Source organism: Homarus americanus, unplaced genomic scaffold (genome assembly GCF_018991925.1).
Source record: "Homarus americanus isolate GMGI-L3 unplaced genomic scaffold, GMGI_Hamer_2.0 scaffold32063, whole genome shotgun sequence".
In the NCBI taxonomy this organism is placed as follows: domain Eukaryota; kingdom Metazoa; phylum Arthropoda; class Malacostraca; order Decapoda; family Nephropidae; genus Homarus; species Homarus americanus.
In genome coordinates, this window is record NW_024753223.1 from 761,467 (window position 1) to 784,645 (window position 23,179).

Sequence of the window (23,179 nt, forward strand, 5' to 3'; positions counted from 1 at the left end):
TGTGTGTGTGTGTGTGTGTGTGTGTGTGTGTGTGTCACCACCAACACATGACCCAACATGTGTATATGTGTGTATATGTATATATATGTATATGTATGTATATAAAAAAATAATAATCAATAAATAAAATAAATAAATATTGAAGTAATAACCGTGGTAACATTATGAGATGTTCTTATTACCACCATGCTATTGTACTATTCCAGATGATACTAAATGTTACATAATACTTCCTTGAGATAAATGTATAGTATATATCAGGTGCCTACAGGAGAGCTCAGGTTCTCAACTGGCTCAGCCATGTTAATATTGTTATTATTATCCACTCTGTATCTGTGTTTTTCTGGCTAAATAAACTGTTTCAATTCAATTCAACACTGGTGGAGGTGCCCCGCTGCTGCTCTTCCTCCTCCTGGGAGAGTTGGGACTCCGCCTCCTCCCACCGCTCGCCCCATGACTCACGGGACGCTTCACGCTACATCCCTCCTCGTGTTTTATTCTCTTTAAATTATTTCCTCGTGTTGGGTGATAACTAATACACTAACAATTAACACCTGTGAGGGCCGAGCGTGGTGATTGTGGTGGTGGTGGCAGGAACAGTATGAGTAAGGCAGCTGCTCCGAGGCACCACCGAGCTAGCAGGTGGTGTGTGGCAACTGAGCGGCGCGTACTCGCCTGGCCCATCCATATTGAAATCCAGCAGTTGGAGTACGATAGTCTCTGTGATAGGATGAATTGTATTCCGTGTTCCTCAGTCAAATTACTCGCACTCCCCGTGTTGGTGTTTGTCCAGACTCTTCCAGCATCGATCCTCGACAGCACTCTTGTCAAGTGTCGCCCCTGTGTTGTCTCGTGTACTGTACAGATTAAAGATAGTGTGGTGTATCGTAGTGCTGGTGTGTAAGTTGAACAATTTGTTGAGTTACAAGTGAGTGTATAACAGTGAGGTGGCAGTCGTCCGTGGTAGTGTCTCACCATGGCTCAGTAAGGTGAGGACATGGCCGCCACCATCTCCGCTTCTCCAGCCCACCGTGACCCACTGCACCCCTACCACTGCTTCAGTCCTCGAGGTAATCCAGCTGCCTGGAAGGACCCCTAGCCGTAACTGTTACGTTCCCCCCATCACCACTGATATTGCGTGGAACATAAATGTTGTGTGGAGATAACGCGTCTAGTGCACGTAGTAAGGTGAAACATCAATTATTTTTTGGTAATCAAGCCATGGTGATGAACACGTTTCGGTCTAAGTTGCGGCGGCGCCGCGACGAGTTCTTCCGGCGTGGCTCAGACGAGTCTGATGAGTGGCAGTTTGTCCCCTTCAACCCAACTGTGTACCCAGCCAACAATAACAACACTTTCCACAACCTTCCCAACTACAATGGTGGGTCGTCCTCGTCTCCCGGGGGGTCTAAGACGCCCTCCACCCCCAAGCCCGCCATGCGCCCCTGGGCCATGCAGCGGGCTTCCTGGCACGAGGCTAACCCACCCATTCCGCCTCACGGACATGGTTCTGAGGTCAAGGGCTATTTCCCTCTTCCTCCATGTCCTGAGACGTCTCCGCCTCCGCTGCCTCCACACGGCCACGGCTACCCCGGCTCCGTGCCACCATGGTATGGCGCTCAGTTCCATGCGTCACCCATGCATTATCCAGCCTCGGTTCCTCCTGGTCAGTTAAGACCATCACCCGTGGTTCTGCGTCGAGCTGCCCGTGGGTCAGGCCCCAGCAGTGATGGCCCACCACCCATTAGCGGTGGCCCCAGACCTCCCAGTGGAGGCTCCAGGCCTAATAGCGGAGGCTCACGACCTTCCAGTGGAGGATCAAGACCTCCCAGTGGACACTCAAGGTCACGTCCCTCTAGTGGAGGCTCCGATATTGTTGACGCTCCTGTGATTAGCCCCGAAGGTTATCCTCCGCAGATACCCCCACATGGGCGGCCAGCCATACCGCCCCACATCACCAGTACCAGGAACAACATGCCCACCACCAAGACAGTGACGGGCTCCTTGCCTCCACCCCCGAACCTTCCCCTCCCACCGCCCCCCGTGCCTGCTCACTACTCTGACACTGCTCCCACCTCTGATCACACACTTCCCAGCTTCCTCCCTGCCAAGCCAAACAGCCTTAATCTGGAGCATCTGACTCCCTTCTTGGCCTCGCTTTTCGACAAGGACTCGACGGAGACACAAGAGGACGTCTCTCCCGACTCCCCTGAGTACAAGATTCCTGTGGATCAGTCACCCGAGTACAAGTCTCCCTGTGACTGTTCCGATTGTTACCCAGGTAATGTTTATCCTTGCTTGACCATAACAGTGGCTTGTATTGGTGAAGCACTGCCTATAAGGTGCCATAATCTGCATGTTATAAGTACACAACTTACATGGGGCTGTGGCGTACATTTTGTTTTATCGGATATGAACCGTTACCATGGAGGTCCCTAGTATACCTCCATGACTTACGGAGAGGTGACTGTTACATGTCTCTTATATGCACTTAATATAATTATACTGTACAGCAGAACCTTGGGATTAGGTACGGACGGCTGGACAGTAGAGTGTTAGGTGTGTCCGTCCGTCCGTCCAGAATGTTGGGAGGTGAGCACTAAACCCCCGCCGTGTCCTTGGTCATCTGCCTGGTAGATTCGTCCTCCTCCTCCTCCACCCTTTACTCCATCCTTCCGCCTATCCTTATCCACATCTTCCAAATCCTTCCCCTCACCCCTCTTCCCTTTCATCACCATCTGCCTTCTTTAGAAAGAAAATTTAAAATGAATTTGGTATTTTTAGTAATATTATTTTCAACCCAGAACACGAGTGGGTGGCTACAGTGCCGCCACCTTTATGCCAGAGGCTTCCTCACAACACCATTCATCCTGAAATACTAAAGGGAACTAACCACCTTAAACCAACAACAAAAGCCTCGAGTAACAGACTGCAGGGTTTTAACTACCTGGGAACTTTGCCACCCTTCACCACTCGACTTATTTTGACCAAGATGAAAACTAATGGACAAACTCAAGGTCTACTGTGTTGTTTGCTAACTTAACAGTCTGATCCTCACAATACTGACTTCAGGGCCACAATTACTGACAACTAATAATATAATGATACTAGACTGTGTTCGAAATGACCTTAGCTCTTGGAAGTGTTATTAGTACGGGAACAATGTGTGAAGGTAAGATATACGTCATATGATAATGGTGAAACCACTCAAGGCTTCTGACAGTCTCTTTATACTTAGTCAAAAAATCCACATGCTCTTTTCCCTGCTATTTCTTGGCGTATTTTTAGAGTTTCCGGCATAATGACTCGGTGTGAATACGTGGTGGCAAATGTCACACCAACTGGCTGACGAATGAACCAAATGACAGACGACGACAAGACCTAGGTGACGAAAACCTGTTCCCAGCCAACTTTAGTACAGTACTCTTGGTTACTACTTGTGAATGTTCTTTGAAGAGGTGCGGCGGCTGATGGAGATAACGCCCTCCTCTTGCTTTAGTAGTGGCTTGTTCTACCTCGGGGCACCCAAGTGTAAATGGGTCTCTAACCCAAGTTGGGGAAGTGAAGGCGGCTGAGTGCAGTGCCGGCCACGTTTACTGCACTGAAGACAAGTGTCCACACTGTCTCTAAAGGCATTCAAGCTTACGGGACCTACTCATTGTTCTGTGAAGTTTTATACCAACTTAACATGCCCTTGATGGAAGTGTACACATTAATTCATTATTTAACACATTAACTTTGCGTTCGCTTATATATTGATTTTATATTTCCGTAAGTTAGGAAAAAAAAAACGGATATACTAGTTGAGGGAACATGACAGGTAATGAGTATCTCCTCTGAACATGACCACTGAAGCTCCTCCTGGGGGTTGTGTTCGTGTTGGTCGTTTTCACACTTCAGGAGGATCTACAGGAAAGCCTTTATAAAGATGAGTGTGTGTGTGTGTGTGTGTGTGTGTGTGTGTGTTGTATCATCAGGCCCTTGTTGTCATCGCATCTGGCGTAGCTTTCATCTGTTGGTAATCGCCTACGTACGTTTAATTTATTAGAAATACCTTAGAAATTGTATTTTTATGCGAGATATTTTTTATAGCGTCGATCGGTGAGTGTAAGATGAAGCTCAGTGACAAGTAGGAGTGCCTCAGGTGGGCTGCCACTGTCGTCATCTGAGATCTTGCCAGTTCAGGGTCTCAGGAAAGCTGATACTGCGCTTTCAACTTTTACCATTCTTAAAAACAGTCATCGGGTCGACGTGAGCCTGGGTGAAGGTAGTGCTGTTAGTTCTTTTCTTGTGTTCATTTTTCTGTCTCGTCTGCCCTTGAAGTATTATATTTTGTCATTAGATTTTTTTGTTAGTTTTGCTAGTTTCTTAAGTTTCTTTGAGAAGATTGTAAAATAGTTACTAGATCTCAAGTAACCTGTTTGAAATAGGTTACCACGAAAGATGATGAAAGTCACTTGATAATCATGGTACTGGGGTAGTCTTTGTGAGAGAGAGAGAGAGAGAGAGAGAGAGAGAGAGAGAGAGAGAGAGAGAGAGAGAGAGAGCTTCTATTATAGTGATCTCATTGTTGCTAGGGTAAACTGATGGCGTTTGAGTCCCGTGTACCAAATAGTCACCAACACACCCCACAGCCCAGGCACCACACCACCCACCACCCCACCCGCTCACCCAACACCACCACCCACCACCACCACCACCTACCACCCACCACCACCACCCACTACCCACCACCACCACCCACCCACCACCACCACCACAACCCACCACCCACTACTCCACAATAACCCACCACCACCATCACCCATAACCCACCACCACCACCTACTACCCACCACCACCTACACCAGACACCCACCACCACTCCACTTTTCATCAGCACCACTACTCCACTCACCACTCACCCACTACCCATAACCTGACTACTCCACCACCACTCCACTACTTCCGCCAACTCACCACCACCTGCAACCCACCACCACCTGCCACTCCTCTATCACCACCACCACTCCTCCAGGTGTTCATGGTGGTTTGTTCAGGTGTTCATGGTGGTTTGTCCAGGTGTTCATGGCGGTTTGTTCAGGTGTTCATGGTGGTTTGTTCAGGTGTTCATGGTGGTTTGTTCAGGTGTTCATGGCGGTTTGTTCAGGTGTTCATGGTGGTTTGTTCAGGTGTTCATGGTGGTTTGTTCAGGTGTTCATGGTGGTGTGTTCAGGTGTTCATGGTGGTTTGTTCAGGTGATGACGTGCTGGGTATCTCTTTACTGTTTCCTAACCTAACCTAACCTAAGGTAACGTAACTTAACCTGATCTTACCTAACCTAACCTAACCTAACCTGACCTGACCTGACCTGACCTGACCTAACATAACATGAAGATTAGACACCCCCAGTTAACTTCACCCGATGACTACTGTAAACACCCTAATTTAGTCTCAACCTTCCTCCCGGTAGCTAGCATCAGGGTGTCTAATGAGGAGGTGATATAAGCTGGGGTGCCTGATGTTCATGTGAGGCATCAACTGTGTATATAATTACTAAGAGATGTATTGGAAATGTTTGTAATGGAATGGAAAGATAAGAGAGAGAGAGAGAGAGAGAGAGAGAGAGAGAGAGAGAGAGAGAGAGAGAGAGAGAGAGAGAGAGAGGCAGGAAGTAACGGTGGGCGGGAGGACCACCAGCCAGGAGGTCCCGCTTACTTTTCTCTCGTTGTTAGGTGCCACAGTACTTCACGGGCAGCTGGGGGTGTCATTAATAATAGTTCAATGCACTTGAGTGACTCACAGCCATTAAGTCGTTGAGTCTTGCTGTGGTTTACGTATCTTAAGGTTTACATAAGTATTTTGATGATAACAAATATCCTGGATATTACATAAATAGTCTGATGTGATGTGCTCGGTGTTATAATCCTGTACCAGAACCATTGAGTTGAAGGCTTCAGTCCCTCCGCTCTTCATGGTTTCCGGGCCACTGCTTCAGAATTCCACCAATAGAGATTCTAAAGTGATCAGGTGTGTGTGTGTGTGTGGCAACCTTCCCCCAAGACATCTCTCAGGGATCATATTCCGGGAACTTTCCTCCCCCGGGGGAAAATCATGATCATATAAATAGATGATTTTTCAGCCCTTCATGTATACAGGGCCAGAGGCGTGCACCTCGCCTCCACCTACTGCCGAACTGTTTGGTAGGTCCTCTGTACCTCCAGTCACCCCCCCCCCCTTAGTAAAAAAATATCATACCCTCCCATATTTGTTTTAAATCCTTTATCGGGATAGGTTAGGTTGGGGGTTATGTCTAGAATTCATAAATCTTGGTTCTTGAACTTCACCTTCTTGGAAATGTGTCAAGTGTTCAAGAACAACTGTACAGGCACCGTACACAAGGCAGCAAGAGTTATAACGGTGCACAAAGCGGTGACTGGCTATGTGATGGTGACTCAGTGGTTTATGAACGTGTAGGCAGTGCTTTTACCAAGATATTAATGTAAGTTGACCTAAAAACTATATTTTATTTATATCTCAAACTTTAGTTGGTGATGGAGACTCAAGGAGGTACGTGAGGGAGGAGTGTGAGGAGGAGAGGTAGTGTTTTGGCCGCCCCTTCCTCCCACCCCTCTCCCACCCACTCACTCTAGCCCCTCTTTCTCCCATTCACTTCCCCCACCCTCCTCCCCCCCACCCATTCCCACACCTCTTCCTCCCGCCCTCTCCCTCCTTCAGTAGGCTGGTAGGACTCGTCGGCCTGTCACTCTACTACACCAAGTGGTCAGTTACATATGTCCCCGTGCTCTCACAACTTGTTTGCTGGGAGGAAAAAATCACGTCGCAGAAAATCCCACCCGCTCATGTTTCTTGATGACCAAAGACCCTGTCAGGTTAGCTTAAGTTACAGTACAGTCAGTTATATTATGGTAATATGGGTTAGGTTAGGTTAGGTCAAATTACATAGATTAGTTATGGTTGATAAACCTTATCAACCAAAACTAATCTTTGTACGAGGTAGGTTAGGTTAGGTTGGTTAAATTCGGGGAGGAAGATAGGAAGATTAAACCCGGCTAGGTAAGTGGTAATCACCCCCAACAACTGATTTCTCAAGAACTTACCTCATACCATGCTTGACGTTGCAACATCTGCCTGTGTGTGTCACCAGTCACTCGGGAGATGGAAACATAGGCGGTGCTGCTCACGTCTACCATGACTATGCCAGTAAGGTTAGGCTGTTTCCTTACTCTCCCTGTGTGTGTGTGTGTGTGTGTGTGTGTGTGTGTGTGTGTGTGTGTGTGTGTGTGTGTGTGTTTAATACCGGCATGCCACTGTCTACACGGTTACTGTACTTCTCTTCATCATTAACGCCATTAAACCATAAGAGATATGTTATCACAGACGCCTTGTACAGCACACCAGCGTCAACAAACACCAGCCATTAAATGTTAAGTAGCTACGTGTCATACAAAAGTCCGACACTTATTGATACTGTCGAACACTTAAGTCATCTCAGAGGTTTAGTGTTCATTTTGTTGTTTTGTTGTCACCATCAGTCCAGAGGTCTGTGTGAAGGCCTCCACCTTACGGCTCTGCATTCTCCAGGCTTGACCTTTGGGGTGTAATGCCATGAGTTGTATGAAGAAACTGTGTTACGTGTGTCTTAGGGAGGAGAATAACGTCGTCTTTATAATTAGCACCAACTTTTTTGTTGTGAGTTTAGTGATAATCTTCGAAGAACTAAATCATAACTCATAGGAAGGTATTGATCTTGAGTGTTAAGGAAAGCTAAAATAGAGGTCATTTAATATAAAGCACCGTTGCCTGCATCAGACGAACAGTAAGAGGTATTAGCACTTGTTGAGAGAAGGCATCCAGACCATGTTGTGAGGGGGGGGGGGAGGCAGTGTCGGCATGATGGTGTGGCTCCAGCCGGCACCACTTGTGACTCACCTCCTACCGGCTACAGCATTACTACCTTGATAACACTCGTCAACTTCCTCTGCTCCACTTTCACTACTGCGGCTGGTAATGATTCCTCGCCCCACTTCCCAGCTCACTCCAGAACATCCCATCCTCCTTGCTGTCCGCCGCCATCACCTCGATCACTGCGGCCCACCGCCCGTTTTCCCAGCACCAGGCTCACACGCCCTCACCATCGTCACTCACACGCCCAGTCATCACCACCACAACCCCCTCACACTCCCTCCACAACCCTCACACTCCCTCCACAACCCTCACACTCCCTCCACAACCCTCACACTCCCTCCACAACCCTCACACCCCAACACAACTCACACTTCCACAACCCCACACCACCACAACCCCCTCACACTCCCTCCACAACTCTCACACACCCTCCACAACCCTCACACTCCCTCCACAACCCTCACACTCCCTCCACAACCCTCACACGCATCCAGCACCCCTCTTCCCTCATCCCAGCCATTTACCGGAGGCCGCCAGAGAGATACAATCTTCCTTATTATGTAAATCATCTGTCTAGTAATTTTAGTGAGATGTTTATGTCAATGAATCAAACACAAGGTGGGAAAATTATATTCGACTCCAGACCCGAACACGAAGCAGTTAAGACCCAGGGCAGATTATACTTATATAGCGGGCAAGTATGTGAAGGAGGGTGTGTGTGGCCTGTAACGGTTCTCACACCCCATCAGAATAAAATCTACCTTTCTTCCACACACACACACGCACGCACACACGCACACATATGCACGTACAGTATGTGTGTAGCTTCGCCTCTCCACACACACACACACAAAAATAAGTCGAATTAAATGAAATTAGGCCAACAAAGCCATCCAGCGGTCATGGGTGATACATAACTATGATTTTTATTTATTTACGCATTTCTTTATTTATTTATTTATTTTATTTTTTTTATTATTATTTTTTGTTTTACCTTTGCTGACGAGGGTTGACCGTGGATGAGGCCGCGTCTGCTTGTTATAACACTGGTTTGGGACGTCATCAAAACACTTTATAACAGGAGAGTTACTGAATAATTTCTCCATGTTAAATTTTTACTTAAAAGGAAAGATGAAAGAGAGTATGAAGAGTCTTTGCCTGGTGTGGGTGGGTGGGTGGGGAGCCTCGGCTTGGTTGTGCTCAGGCATTTATCACATCACCTGTGTTTAGTTTATCCAGAAGAGGCAACAACATTAAGATTTTTAGCTCAGGTTGAAACACACACACACACACACACACACACACACACACACACACACACAAAGAATGTTGATAACGGGGTGGAGTTACAGAAGGGGCGGGAGGAAGGCAGGGTGGAGGCGGTGGCTCTCTCTCCACCCATCTGTTACACCAAACCCTTGTGTACTGTTGTTTTCACCTCCTCGCTCGTGGTGACTGTGTGTAACATGTTAAGTCCAGTTGAAGTTTTGTGTGAGTGTGGAGGTGAGTGTATGACACCAGTGGAAGCTTTGGTAACCAGAGAGGTGCTGCAGTGTAAACGTTGTGTAGCACTTATCTCTAAATTTCATTATTACCCTCCCTGCTACCCGCTATTACCACTAACAACCATCCTCCCCCACCACCCACCACAACCCCCCACCACAACCCCTCACTATCACCACCACCACCACATCTTCTAAGTAATGGTTGCTGTGACACCGGCTTCAACGTTGACCATTAAGCTGTCACTCGATGTCGTGGCGGCCATGTGGCTATTTACTGTAAGGGTAATGAACAAGTCACAGAGCCTGGGGATGATAATGGTGTCATGGTAGTGAGGTCATACTAGCCTGTTTGGTCATCAGTCAGTGTACGTGGAGAATAGTTACTGAACATCTGGTCACGTAATGTTTCACTCACTCTCTTAGCCACACTAGGCGGCCATCACAGGGTAGACTCTCAGGACCCATCATAGGGTAGACTCTCAGGACCCAGGCCACCACAGGGTAGACTCTCAGGACCCAGGCCACCACAGGGTAGACTCTCAGGACCCAGGCCATCACAGGGTAGACTCTCAGGACCCAGGCCATCACAGGGTAGACTCTCAGGACTCAGGCCATCACAGTAGACTCTTAGGTCCCAGGCCATCACAGGGGTAGACTCTCAGACCCAGGCCATCACAGGTAGACTTAGGTCCCAGGGCATCAAGGGAGTAGACTCTCAGACCCAGGCCACCACACTCAGGACCCAGGCCACACAGGGTAGACTCTCAGGACCCAGGCCATCACAGGGTAGGACCCAGGCCATCACAGGGTAGACTCTCAGACCCACACTAATCCCTGGTGACTGACTCAGGTCTTCACAGTAAACGTCAGCCTGTTTTTGACCTTCCCAAGTAACCTTTCTTGTGTGGTGACCTGCTGTAGTGTGTTTTATTGACCTGCAGTGGTCCGTTGTGTGGTGACCTGCAGTGGTGTGTTGTGTGGTGACCCGCTGTGGTGTGTTGTGTGGTGACCTGCAGTGGTGGGCTATGTGGTGACCTGCAGTGGTGGGCTGTGTGGTGACCTGCAGTGGTGGGCTGTGTGGTGACCTGTAGTGTGTTTTGTTGACCTGCAGTGGTGCGTTGTGTGGTGACCTGCAGTGGTGCGTTGTGTGGTGACCTGCAGTGGTGTGCTGTGTGGTGTCCTGCAGTGGTGTGTTTATTGACCTGCAGTGGTAATGGCAGGTCACACCAGTATCACTATTATTAAAGTCATAGGTAACGCTCAACACGTACTGTACACGAGACTCGCCAAACACAAATGATTCCTTTCTCATCCCCCCCCAAAAAAATATCTTATCATTGGCCTTTCTTGCATTGAGTTCCAGAATAAGTGTGTTGGATTTCGTTAACCAGTTTGTGATGGTCGTTGATCAGGTGTTGTCAGGAGTCACCTTACACGGTGTTAGGTTAGTTTATTATATTACGGTAGGTAGAATAAGTTAAGGTCATTTAAGTGGGAATTTGGTAAGATAGGAACCGCGTGTGAGTTTTAAAGCAGTACCGGGTGTTTTATTTATTAAGTTCTTAAAGTTTTTTATTTATTCATCTTTTATCATAAGCTATATATATTTTATACAGCTTTGTGGGCGGTATATATAATGTGGAGTTTCAAGGAAGAGGTGTGACGATGTTCCGGAAATTCCTGCTTGGTTGATTCTAGTGTTGCAGGTGCCGGCCGCGCAACGTCTAGTGTGACCCATGTCCGCTGTTAATGGTGTCTCTCCGTCAAGCACTGTCTCATACGCCACCTCTCTCCACCACACCATCTTTTTAAGGCCTTGACGGACTGCTTTCCTCATCTACATTACTACAGCTGAGACACGTGTGGCTGTAAGAGGTGACGAGCTGGTGGTCTCTCTCTCTCTCTCTCTCTCTCTCTCTCTCTCTCTCTCTCTCTCTCTCTCTCTCTCTCTCTCTCTCTCTCTCTCTCTCTCTCTCTCTCTCTCTCTCTCTCTCTCTCTCTCTCTCTCTCTCTCTCTCTCTCATATATTGATAAACGCATTTTACCAAGCCGAGGATGAAATATTTAACTTGTACACGTATGACTACACAATTCTGAGAACATTAAGTGTCGAATACCACCGTGAACTACAGCATATTTTCCCAGTGACTGATAAAAAAAAAGAAAAAGATTGGCGGGGGTGAGAGTTAGACCAGGTAAGACGTGAATCACAGAGACCCAAGCTACCTCAGGAATGCCAAGGTCACCTCCAGTCAAACTTTTTCAGGGAGTTTCTCTGGACGCTCCGGGGTCTGTGGGGTAATTTTTCTCCTGGCGTGATTCTTGTTCAAGGGAGGGGTCACTTGCTGTTGGTGCACTGGGGACGTGTTGGAGCCGCCATTACCAGGTGTTGATGTGGGGGGGCGTTTATCTCATAGCTGGTGGCCGATGGAGAGAGGGGGTTTCTCTCTCGATCGCCTCGGTTATAACAGACTGTATGGTGTGTTAACGCTGCACTTGGCTTCACCTGAGACGATTTCACTGCCTCACCTGGACACGAGCGGCCCAAAGCACACCTGGTTCAGCCTCTTCAACTGACTGTCTGAATGTGGAGGAATAACACAGTACCACACCCCAGCCTGACACAGTACCACACCCCGGCCTGACACAGTACCGCACCCCGGCCTGACACAGTACCACACCCCGGCCTGACACAGTACCACACCCCGGCCTGACACAGTACCACACCCCGGCCTGACACAGTACCACACCTGACACAGGCCTGACACAGTACCACACCCCGGCCTGACACAGTACCACACCCCGGCTTGACAGTACCACACCCGGCTGACACAGTACCACAGCCTGACACAGTACCACCCCGGCCTGACACAGTACCACACCCCGGCCTGACACAGTACCACACCCTGGCCTGACACAGTACCACACAGCTGGCACAAGTACCACACGGCCTGACCACACGGCCTGACACAGTACCGCACCCCGGCCTGACACAGTACCGCACCCCGGCCTGACACAGTACCACACCCCGGCCTGACACAACCATTGACAATATTGGTACATATTTATCGATCTGGTGGGAGTATCAGGTGATGGCCGACGTGTTTCAATGACAATTCTGGTCGTACTGATCATCGTTACCTCCTCGTGTCTTCATTCTCATTATGTGTGTTATTTCCTGTTATTTTTCTTACTCCTCCTCTTCTTCGTCTCCTCCTCCCTCACAGAGTAGAGAGGTAAAACTATTGATTTTATTGGGTGAGATAGGGCAGAGTTGAAGGTCACTCTGGCCACAAATAGTGTGTCCACCTCTCCCCGTGTAAACTCTGCATCTTCCATCAATATTTCATTCATCCTGGTGTACCCTGACCCGGCATCACATCTCACCCACTCAAAGCTGGAGACCCCGAGACCCTACCTGCACCACCCTCAGTGTTAACGCTGCACTTGGCTTCACCTGAGACGATTTCACTGCCTCACCTGGACATTTCTTCCTTCTGTCTCGTGTACTCTCTACATTCTTCTTCACTTTCATCATATTTTAACCTTGTTTTTTTTTCAAGTGAAGATTTAAAAAGATAAAGAAAATTTTACAATGGCTTTATGGAACACGCCAGAAGGTTATTATTAGACGAGTCCGATTCTCAGTGCCTCTTCTCCTTAAGTGTGTTGAGTTATGTCCTGTTTGCACTAAAGTATTTGAGGACTCGAGGACGTGGTTCATTTGTTTGTCCTCCTGAAACACCTGTCCATGTTGACGAAAACAGTGTTGCCAACTACAGAGGCAAAAAACAAATTATAAATCTCTTAGAATGGCGGTTCGTTGGATATATTTTTGGACGCTACTTGGGTGAGATGGTGGGGAGTCGGTGGGGAATTTTCATTTTGCCACGTACAGCTGCTAGTTTATTGTGAGCGGTAGCGAAAAAAGGATTACAGAATAGAGGTCATAAAGGGTTGTGTATAACTAACCCCAGTGCTCAGGTTATTATGGCATTGAATGTTACAGAGTATTTCATGTTTATTGTTTAGTTCTGTATTTAACTGGGTGACTTATTCGCAACTGAGTGAATACAGTAGTGTGAGGCAATATGTCTGGCCGCACACTTTGTTGTGTGGTGAGCCTGTGATGGGTCCTCCTGTGCCCACACACTAGAAATAAAACCTGCAGCCTGGGAGTAATTCTCTCAGTTAGGGACATTGAGGTACACTTAAGGCCGTCTCCAGCCTTCACTCTCCCTCCCTCCCTCCCTCCCCTCCCTCCCTCCCCCTCCCGCCATCCCTCCATCTCACTCTCCTTCCCTCCCTCCCACTCTCCTTCCCTCCCTCCCACTCTCCCTCCCTCCCTCCCCTCCCTCCCCCCCTCCCTCCCTCCTCCTCCCCCTTCTCACCCCCACCCTCCCCCCCCTCACCCCCCTCCTCCCTCCCTCCTCCCCTCTCACTCCCCCACCCCTCTCCCCTCCCATCTCACCCTCCTCCCATCCTCACCCCCTCCTCCCTCCCTCCCTCCTCCCTCTCACCCTCCCTCCCATCTCATCCCTCTCCCCATCTCCCATCTCACTCCCCTCCCTCCCATCTCCTCCCACTCCCTCCCTCTCCCACTCTCTTCCCTCCCTCCCACTCCTTCCCTCCCTTCCCACTCTCCCCTTCCCTCCCTCCCCCTCCCTTCCCTCCCTCCCTTCCTCCTTCCCGCCTCTCCTCCATTCATCTGTCATATCCCTTCACTATTTCCCTCCTTCCTTTCTTTATTCTAATTCTCCCTTTCTCCTTGACAACCACCCTGCACTTATCACCCCACCCAACCCTTTATCCCTTACTTTTCCTGCTACTTTCATCCTCTCCTTCATCCTCCATCCCCCCTCATCTCCCTTCATCCGTCACTCTCCCCCTTCACCCCATCACTCCTACCTTGAGCTGTGTGTGGCCCGGAAAACACCATCAGGCTGTGGTCATTCACTCTACAGTCCCACTTAGAATAAATTAACTTTGTAAACTGATCGGTGGTGAATCCTCGGGTTGGTTATGCTGTTGGTTTATGTCCTTAAGTGTCTAATTAGCTCCGGATTAGATGGGCGCCCGTCTTAACAAGCTACAGTCTAGTCTAAGCTAATCTAACCTAGCTTATTTGGACCTATCCTAACGCGATCTAACCTAACCTAACCTAGGCCTCAATCCCATTGTATCGGTTGGGTGAGGCGGGGCTCTTGACAAGACACCGTCCAGCAGTGGTCATGTGTACGGTGGTGACATAGTGTACGTGGTGTTGCGTGTACGTGGGTTATATAGTGTGAGGAGTTGTGGTGTTGACTGTGGTGTGGTCTTGGGTACTAGCTATAACATTCTCACACACACACACACAGAGGTCGGCGCGCATTACCCTTACCATAAAGCTGTAGCGCGTGTGTGTGATACTATGTAACACCTTTGTGCTCTACACACACACACACACACACCGCGCGTTGGCTTACCTGTGTGTGTGTGTGTGTGTGTGTGTGTGTTGCTCCTTGTTGCTACCCCACCTGCCTGGCGACGCCCCCAGTATTGCCTCACCTCTTGTCCTGTTGTGGTTTGCTCTCGGGGTTTTTCATACATTTTGGGTTATAGTTGTTGTTGTTTCTCCTTGGTATAGGGCACTTGGGGCTTATGGTAAGGTAAATAATAAAATACTGTCTAGGATAATAATACCAGTGGTAGGTGTGGTAATAATGATAATGTTTGTTGGTCAGTAGTACCACAGTAGGTGTTAGGGTGAGCCTTTCAACCATCACGTCCAAAATTTGACCTTTTTTTTATTATTTCGGTTAATTAGTTGTTGTTATATCAGTCAATGATAGTTCCCTGGCTACATGAGTTACTGTTGTTTCTTTGTATGCCTGAGTGACCGTGAGTGACGACCAGTGAGGGGTGACACTGTTAGTACCCCACTCGGGCCCTCTGACGTGTAGGGCCCTTTGCTAGCTCAATACGGACACTTACTTTAGACAGTGTTCTTATTTTATCTTCCTCCACACTGGCGTCTACGAGGACTTAAAGATATCAAGTAGACGGCGAGGCGGTGTGCGGATGGTGCTGTTGACGCGGCTGTGTTAGTGTAGGGACCATGTGACGGCGATGACATTGTGGTACCCGAGGGAGGTAATCGAAGGTAAGAGCTTAGGAGGTGACAGTGGGACGGTAGTAGTGGTGAGGTGTGGTAGAGAAAGGGGAGGGGGGGCGGTGGTAGTGAGGATGGTAGCGGGAGCAGTGTTAGGGTGGTGGTGGGGTAAGTGAGGTGGGGGGGGGAAGGCATTACGACCTGTCAATATTTACTGGACCAACACTGGAGACATTGGTAGCCCCCCTCCCCCACCCTCCTCACCCTTCCAATGTTTGCCAAGTGTATATTTCGTCTTGGATGTGTCTGCCAGCTGCTGCAAGTTGTCATAGAACTAACTGGTGGGAGGCAGGAAGAGCCCTTGGAATGGACGCCAGCTGAACGTCAGGTGCCCGTGGTTGGGAACAAAACATTGCCTCGAACCTTTGCCAACGTTCATGTCGATTGGGTCTTATTTTCGTACTATAAGAGAGCGCTGCTTATGGCAGAAGGCGGGCGAACGTTCGTCTGTTATAATTTAAGAAAAAAAATACGAGTATGTCATTACGGAGTGGAGGTGAACGCCGAGCACTGTTGATTGCTCGCTCTGGTGCGGTTTTTATTATGGTGCGGCCATTAATGTCGCTCACGGTAATTAAAGTTACTATGGGGCCAGCGGATCGTGTAAACCATCAGTAGGCCTCAAGAATATCCCAACACTTGAAGCTGTGACCTTTACTGTGGTGTGCGTCTGTCTTGCTTCACAGATAAATTCACCTATTTCTAGTTTCTGGTTATTGGTTGTTGATATTTATTAAAAGAAAAACGTCCTATGGGAGGAGCTGTTGTTCCTGTTAACCCATTAATGACTTATATTATCTTGCTGTGTCTAAGAGATAGGAACATATATTTGTTTAAGAATAATTATGTTAATGAGGTAACTGACCTTCCAGCGAGTAAGGCAAAGTAGATACGGAAATTATATTGTTGAACCTACTTTCAAGGAATCCAGCAAAGTATTTAATGTATTCATTATAGATTTTGACCACTTACAAAATTTCCCTTTAATTACTTTCACTACTTCGAGGAATGGTTAGTCTTATCAGCTGGTAATAAAATGTCGATAATTTCCATAAGGTAACTTGCTGTTTCCCTCACTTACCAGAGTTACAGGGCAGCAGTGTGGTGCTCTTATAAACAACTCCTGTGTTACCTGGTACTGGTGATATATTTGGTCCTGGAAGATAAACAACCAGTGTAGTCATCACAGAATCACTTGTTTGGTCTTCAGGAACTTTACTGTGATGTTGTAATGCTCGACCGCCAGCTTCGGCAGATGGGGGCCTCACACATGGCCTGAGCTGCGGTACCGTACCACTAAAACACTTCAAGTAACTAACATAAATCCCATGTAGTTTTGATCTTCCAAATCGTGTTCGTATAAAAAATCCCCACAATAAACTAGATATGCCACTAATATCTGTGGTAGAAGAAGGGGAGAGGGTCGTGGTGCAGATGGTGGGAGGGCGAGGGTCGGGGATATGACCATGGGGGGGAGGGAGCTTTGGTGACTGTGTTTACCGTGAGTGATGGAGAGGGCGTCAGGCAACCCGAGAACTCTGTGGTACGGGGTCCGGCCCAGGGTTACCACCTCCCTTCCCTGCCTCTGAATTTCTAAATATCTTGACGTGAAACTTTTTCCTCGTAACTGGGATAAGATAATGTTTATGTGGTTTCGGGAGATTATTGTACCACTAATAAGCTCAAGTGAGACTCTCAGATGCGTCCTCACCTCACGAGATAAAGGGAAAGGGGATTTTTTTTTTAACTTACGAATCTTTGAGAGTCTGGGCCCTTAGCTCCCCGTCTCCCCAAACAACCTCGGGAGATCAGTCACCAGGCCAGGATATTGCCGGGTGAGTTTTATATCCATAGTCAAGACGATTGGTACTTGAGGCCATAAGTCACGGGAAAGTTGGGTGTATCTGAGTTTTATTCCCGTCATTACTATATACTCCTTACTCCTGAGATGACTGAACGCCTCCACCGAGACCAAAATCATTACCTCCTGTGTATGAATCTCAGCTATAATACACACAGGAAACCTTGAATCTGTGTCTGGATATTGTTTTTTTTTTTTTTAAGTTTGGGGATAAAACTATATTATGATTCAGATGTAGCAAGTTTATTAGGTATTTATTAGGTACAAGTATAACCTAAGGGGTCTTTGTTGGTGCTTAATATGAGGATAAATGACCCGCCTTAGAGAGTTGTATACAGCTTTGAGGTCACCTGGCAGATCCACAGAAAACTTGGCACGGCTGTTTTTTTTTTTCTTTTTTGGCCCTATTGGTATATTATAAACACATTCTGTACACAAACACACACAAAGAAAACACCGACAGCAACAGTATTATGTCATCTTTACCCCTGATAATGATCCCTTGTGGTATAAGTAATTGGTACAGCAACTTGCATGTGGTAGCCAAAACGGTTCCTTTATATCGGTTACAAACTAAAGTACCTAAGATCTTCAACACATCCAGGACACGTGGGGATGAAGTCACTCAGATTCATAATAACCTCGAACACAGAATTGGTTGTTCCTTTGTATGAAGTATAATGTACAGTGGTGTTTTTTTTGTGTGTGTGTGTGTGTCTCTATTCTCCTTGATACGTTTGATAATCTTGCTTCACTGAATGTATTGGTGAGCATCAAACACAATTCGGCAGTGTGTGGTGTACTGTTTGTCTGTCAGTTAGCTTAATGGGGCAATGAGAGGGGGGTGGGTGTGTGTGTGTGTGTGTGTGTGTGTGTGTGTGTGTGTGTGTGTGTGTGTGTGTGTGTGTGTGTGTGTGTGTGTGTGTGTGTGTGTGTGTGTGTGTGTGTGTGTGTGTGTGTGTGTGTGTGTGTGTGTGTGTGTGTGTGTGTAAAAAAGCCACATTCTGGATTTTAGGTAATTTATTTTCAAGAGCGTCAGTGCAACGTTAATCGATAGTCATGTATCTTTTATGATGTGGTTTATGTAAATACACGAAAAAGAAGGTGTCCAAGTGTAAGAGGTGATGCAACAGTTTACCTGGAGTGTGTTTGAGGGTGTGGGCGGTGGACAAGGTGGCAGGTAACCGTTGCCATGATGCTCCCGACTGCTATCATCACCTTCGTGGCTCACACACCTGTACCCTCACCTTTATTATACCTCGCGTGTGTGTAGGGAGGATTATCAATGCCTTGTGCCAATAGTTGTTAATGGGAACACTCTGGCAGAAAACCGCTTTGGGGTCCGTGTGACAGATGATGGGCAAACAAACCTTGTGGTAAATCTCTGCAGTCAAGCTCCCTGGTCAACACACGTCTGTACAGCAGCGAGAGCTCCATTAAGTCCTCAGTGGCGGAAAAGGCACAAAAGGTTACCAACATTGTAACTCAGAGACACTTGCAAGTGTAGAGAACACACGATGGACATTCTAGTAAGGGAGAACCCAACGTACAACCTACCAGTAATCCATTGCAATTCCTGCATACCCTAGTTGTTGCAGCTATCAACAAAGTGTTCGCCTATCAAGCATTGGTCCTCTCCATCCTGCATATATTCGAGAGATGAGTCAGAAGTAGGCTACATCACAAAGCTTTTCACCAGTGTGGGTCCTAATCCCTCCTCCGAGTTCGGTGGGAAGACAGGTCAAATACCAATAATCCTCGCTGACACCAGCCGGCATTACTCACATGGACGACAGTACAGTAGACTGCCAAAGCAGTTACTCTATAGCCGCCCAAAGAATGGCAAACGTGGTGCTGGCGGACAATGGCAGAGATACAAAGATGTACTCGAACCTTCAAATAAAAAATGCCAAGTTGACACCCGCGCCTGGGAGACCATAAAGTACCGCACGATAAGGTGTAAAAACTTTTAAGGTTGATGGAGTACACACGGAGGCAGAGGAGCACCAGCCTCCCGCACCAGTTGTGGCCCACCACACGTGCAGCCTCTCTGGATGATCCCGTCGATCCCGTATTTCCATCATACTCAACTCCGAGTGGCAGCAAGAGAGAGAGAGAGTGGGTGTGTAGATGCGTGCTAAGTGAGAGCATGCTTGTGTTTGCGTGTAGACGTGCAGAATGAGTGTGTGTGTGTGTGTGCGTGCGTGCGTGCGCACTGAATGAGTATGCGTGTGCGCATACTGACAGAATGAGTGTGCGTTCATGTAGGTGTACTTTGCTTTTATACTTACCGGGTGTACGTGTGTGCGCGTGCACGCATGGTGAATGTGTGTATGCGGATGGTGAGGGAGGGAGAGCATTATGTGGAGGCCGTGGTGGTGGTGAAGGATGAACGGGCACCAGCTGCTGGTATTGATCACTGGCTCTATCTTGAGGCTCCCACACCTGTCCTCTACCTGATGCTGGCAGCCCGTCCACCTCTGGCTGACCTGCCACACCACCACCCTTGGCTGACCTACCACACCACCACCCTTGGCTACCTCCACACTACCACCCTGGCTGCTGACCCCTGCTGACTGACCCCTGGCTGCCATCACCCTGGCTGCTGGCTGCTGCCACCACCACCCCTGGCTGACCTGCCACACCACCACCCCTGGCTGCCACACCACCACCCTGGCTGACCCACCACCCCTGGCTGACCACACCACCACGCCTGGCTGACCTGCCACACCACCCACCCCTGGCTGACCTACCACACCACCACGCCTGGCTGACCTACACACCACCACCCCTGGCTGACCTCACACCACCACGCCTGGCTGACCTACCACACCACCACCCCTGGCTGACCTACCACACCACCACCCCTGGCTGACCTACCACACCACCACCCCTGGCTGACCTGCCACACCACCACCCACCCCTGGCTGACCTACCACACCACCACCCTTGGCTGACCTGCCACACCACCACCCACCCCTGGCTGACCTACCACAGCCAACCGCCCTACCCCATGTTTTGCTCAAGACGTTTCCTGATCTAAAACGTTGCCTGGCCTCAACACGCTCGCTCTACGATGACTCACGGTCCTCAGTATAACCAAAAAAGTTCCCCGGGCCCAGACGTTGAGCCACCTTTATCGATTCTAGCCTCAAACGTTTTTAAGTCGTGTGAGTATTTCCTCCTGACGGTAACTTCTTGCGGCGACTAACTCTCTCCACGTCTCAACTTGTGTTTGCTATCATTCTCCTTTTTATGTTTAAATTATCCGTTTTTGTGCACTTTGTTATTGTAATTTTTTTCGTTATTAGTCGATTTTTGTTATTAGTTTCGTTTCCTTGGGCCTGTTGCGGTGTGGTGGTAGGGGTAATGGTCGGCTAGGTGTGGTGGCATTACGTACAGGTGACCTCTGCGGGGTGTACTGTAACTTAGGCCATCTTGATTTAAGAAGAATGTGAGTGAGTGAAAGAAAAGGCGAAGTGTAGTGACAGATGGTGGACAGGACGAGGTAGCGGGTGTTGGTCGCGCGAGGTGCTTGGTAATGCAAAAGTTAAGGACTTGATTCAACCAGTGTTAAGGTAAAGATGCAGAGAGGATAGGCATAAAGAGGACTGAGGGGAGGCGGAGAGAGGAGGCGAGGGGTAGGGCTCCCTATTGATTTTGAGGAGCGGCACACACGGGGAGGGAGGCCGGCTCGTACACACACACACACACACACGTACACACACACACACGTACACACACACACACACACACACACGGGGAGGGAGGCCGGCTCCTACACACACACGCAGACGGGGGAAGGCCGGCTCATACACACACACAGAGGGGTGAGGGGAGGCCGCCAGATGGCCTTACACTACACTAGCCGCTTACGTTAGTACTACGCCGCCTGAAGCGTGAATGGGTCTTTTATAGTCGTAGCTCGTGTGTGAGTCGTCGTCGCCTTACTAATTGTTGCCAGTGTATGTGTGTACTACAATGAAAGGCAATAGTCGTGTCGTGAAATTTGGTGAAAACGTGTGTCCGATGGGCTAAGCTTTTGGTGCGCGCTGCCTTGTAGTAGGGCTCTCATAATGTTTCACGAGTTATATTTAATCTTCGGACAAAACCGCGACACGACTTTTGTCTTTTGATTGTACAGTCGGGGTTAAAAGTTCACTCCCACCCTAAATGAAGCAGCAATGACCCCAAACGAGATGAAACAGTCAGGGTAAGTCAGTTCGGAGAGTCATTCCCGTGACTCATTTTCACAGCGGGTAGCGACTGTACATTACATAGTTGGGAAGCTGAGGAAAAACTGAAATTTGTGATCTAATTTAACTGCTGAAGTGGACTGTTGAGAAAGATGGCTGCAAATTGGTTTCATAAAATTTCACTTACAAACTCTGGGCCTCGTGTGTCAGCCGGAACGTCCATAAGGGGAATTGCTTATGAATATTTTAATGCAGTTTCTTGGCAACAGAACGGCCACCACATAATGGGAGATACCGGCCAGCTGTAGAGTACTGTAGCATAGAGGGGTGTGGCCTGGTGGGACGAGAGCATTGTGCAGTAGCGGCGGGCGTGTGGGATGGCCCCCCTTGTGTTGCAGTAAGTCACAGCTGGTCCACAGTGTGCGTGCGTGCTAATGCCTCGCCCTGGCCACGCTTGTTGGCTTTAATATTGTGCTGACGTTGTGTCGTGGGGCGGTGTGTGGCTCCCTCTCATTACCACACTGGCGCTGCTGACCATCGGCGAGCAGCGTGTTGGCCCTTCTTGTTGACCCCGTATGTCGTGACGTGTGGTGCCTGGTGGTAGTGGAGTACACGGCACACCAGGGGGAGAATGGTGCCCTGAGGTCGTGATGCTGCTGGGTGGTCACACGCCGCCACCACACCTGCCTTAACATCTTTGAATAAACCACAAGACGGCGTGTTAATAATACATCCATTTTTATGTAATTTTGATGTATTTATGTATTTACAGTTTAATACAATTGTTTAGAAAATGAACATATATATATTAAGGTCTTGTTTACAGTGTTAGGCACTCCAGTATATCACCATCATCCTGCTGTGAGATGACCTGTTGGGAGGGCCCCTGGCTCTCTCACTCTCACCCTTAGTTGGAGATCATTGACACTAACGCTTGTACACATCCCTACTGTGAATGACACACACATCGTCTTCACACATCTTCATTTGTAGTAGAGAGGTTAAGTGAACAAACAATACGATACTAAAATGTAATAATTGTGGACACACATACACAAAAGCAGGCAAGCAAGTAGTGTTTTAATAAAGATTTTGGGGAAAATAAGGATTGATGGTGAGTTAAAGGTGATGCAGTAGACGCCAGCAGGTGTTGAGGAGTGTGCATCCCTTTGTAGTGTACTAACTCGACGAGGAGGATGGCCGGCAAGGTGTGAGGAAAAGACAGCCCCGACCACCAGACGTCTGCCAAGTTTATGGTTGTCGTTTATGGTTGTTAGGCCACTCGGGGAGGTCTCCTGTAAATATAGGGGCCCAGTCAGCGGGCGGTGACGCAATGTGTACTGTGTTGTGATGCTTGGTCCTGTCTGCCTCGCTCTCTTAAGTGTACGCGAAAATCTCTCTGGATATTGAGCTGAAAAATGACGAATTAGTTTCGAGATACAGTATATTAATGGTTTTAGGATAGTGATAGGAATAGCTTGATGATGATGATAGTAGCAGTACAGTAGTAGTAGTAGTAGCAGCATAATTGTAATAACAGGATCCTATTAGTATT

General features: G+C 48.3%; 1 protein-coding gene across 1 annotated transcript in view; it reads left to right on the forward strand.

Moving 5' to 3' along the window:
* Positions 1 to 700: 700 nt before the first annotated feature.
* Positions 701 to 23,179, forward strand: part of LOC121855301 — a 238,763-nt gene continuing 216,284 nt past the window's right edge. Inside the window, exon 1 of the mRNA XM_042350179.1 lies at positions 701 to 2,281. Coding sequence (XP_042206113.1) covers positions 1,150 to 2,281 — 1,132 coding nt within the window. The 5' untranslated portion in view covers positions 701 to 1,149. The remainder of the gene's footprint in view (positions 2,282 to 23,179) is intronic.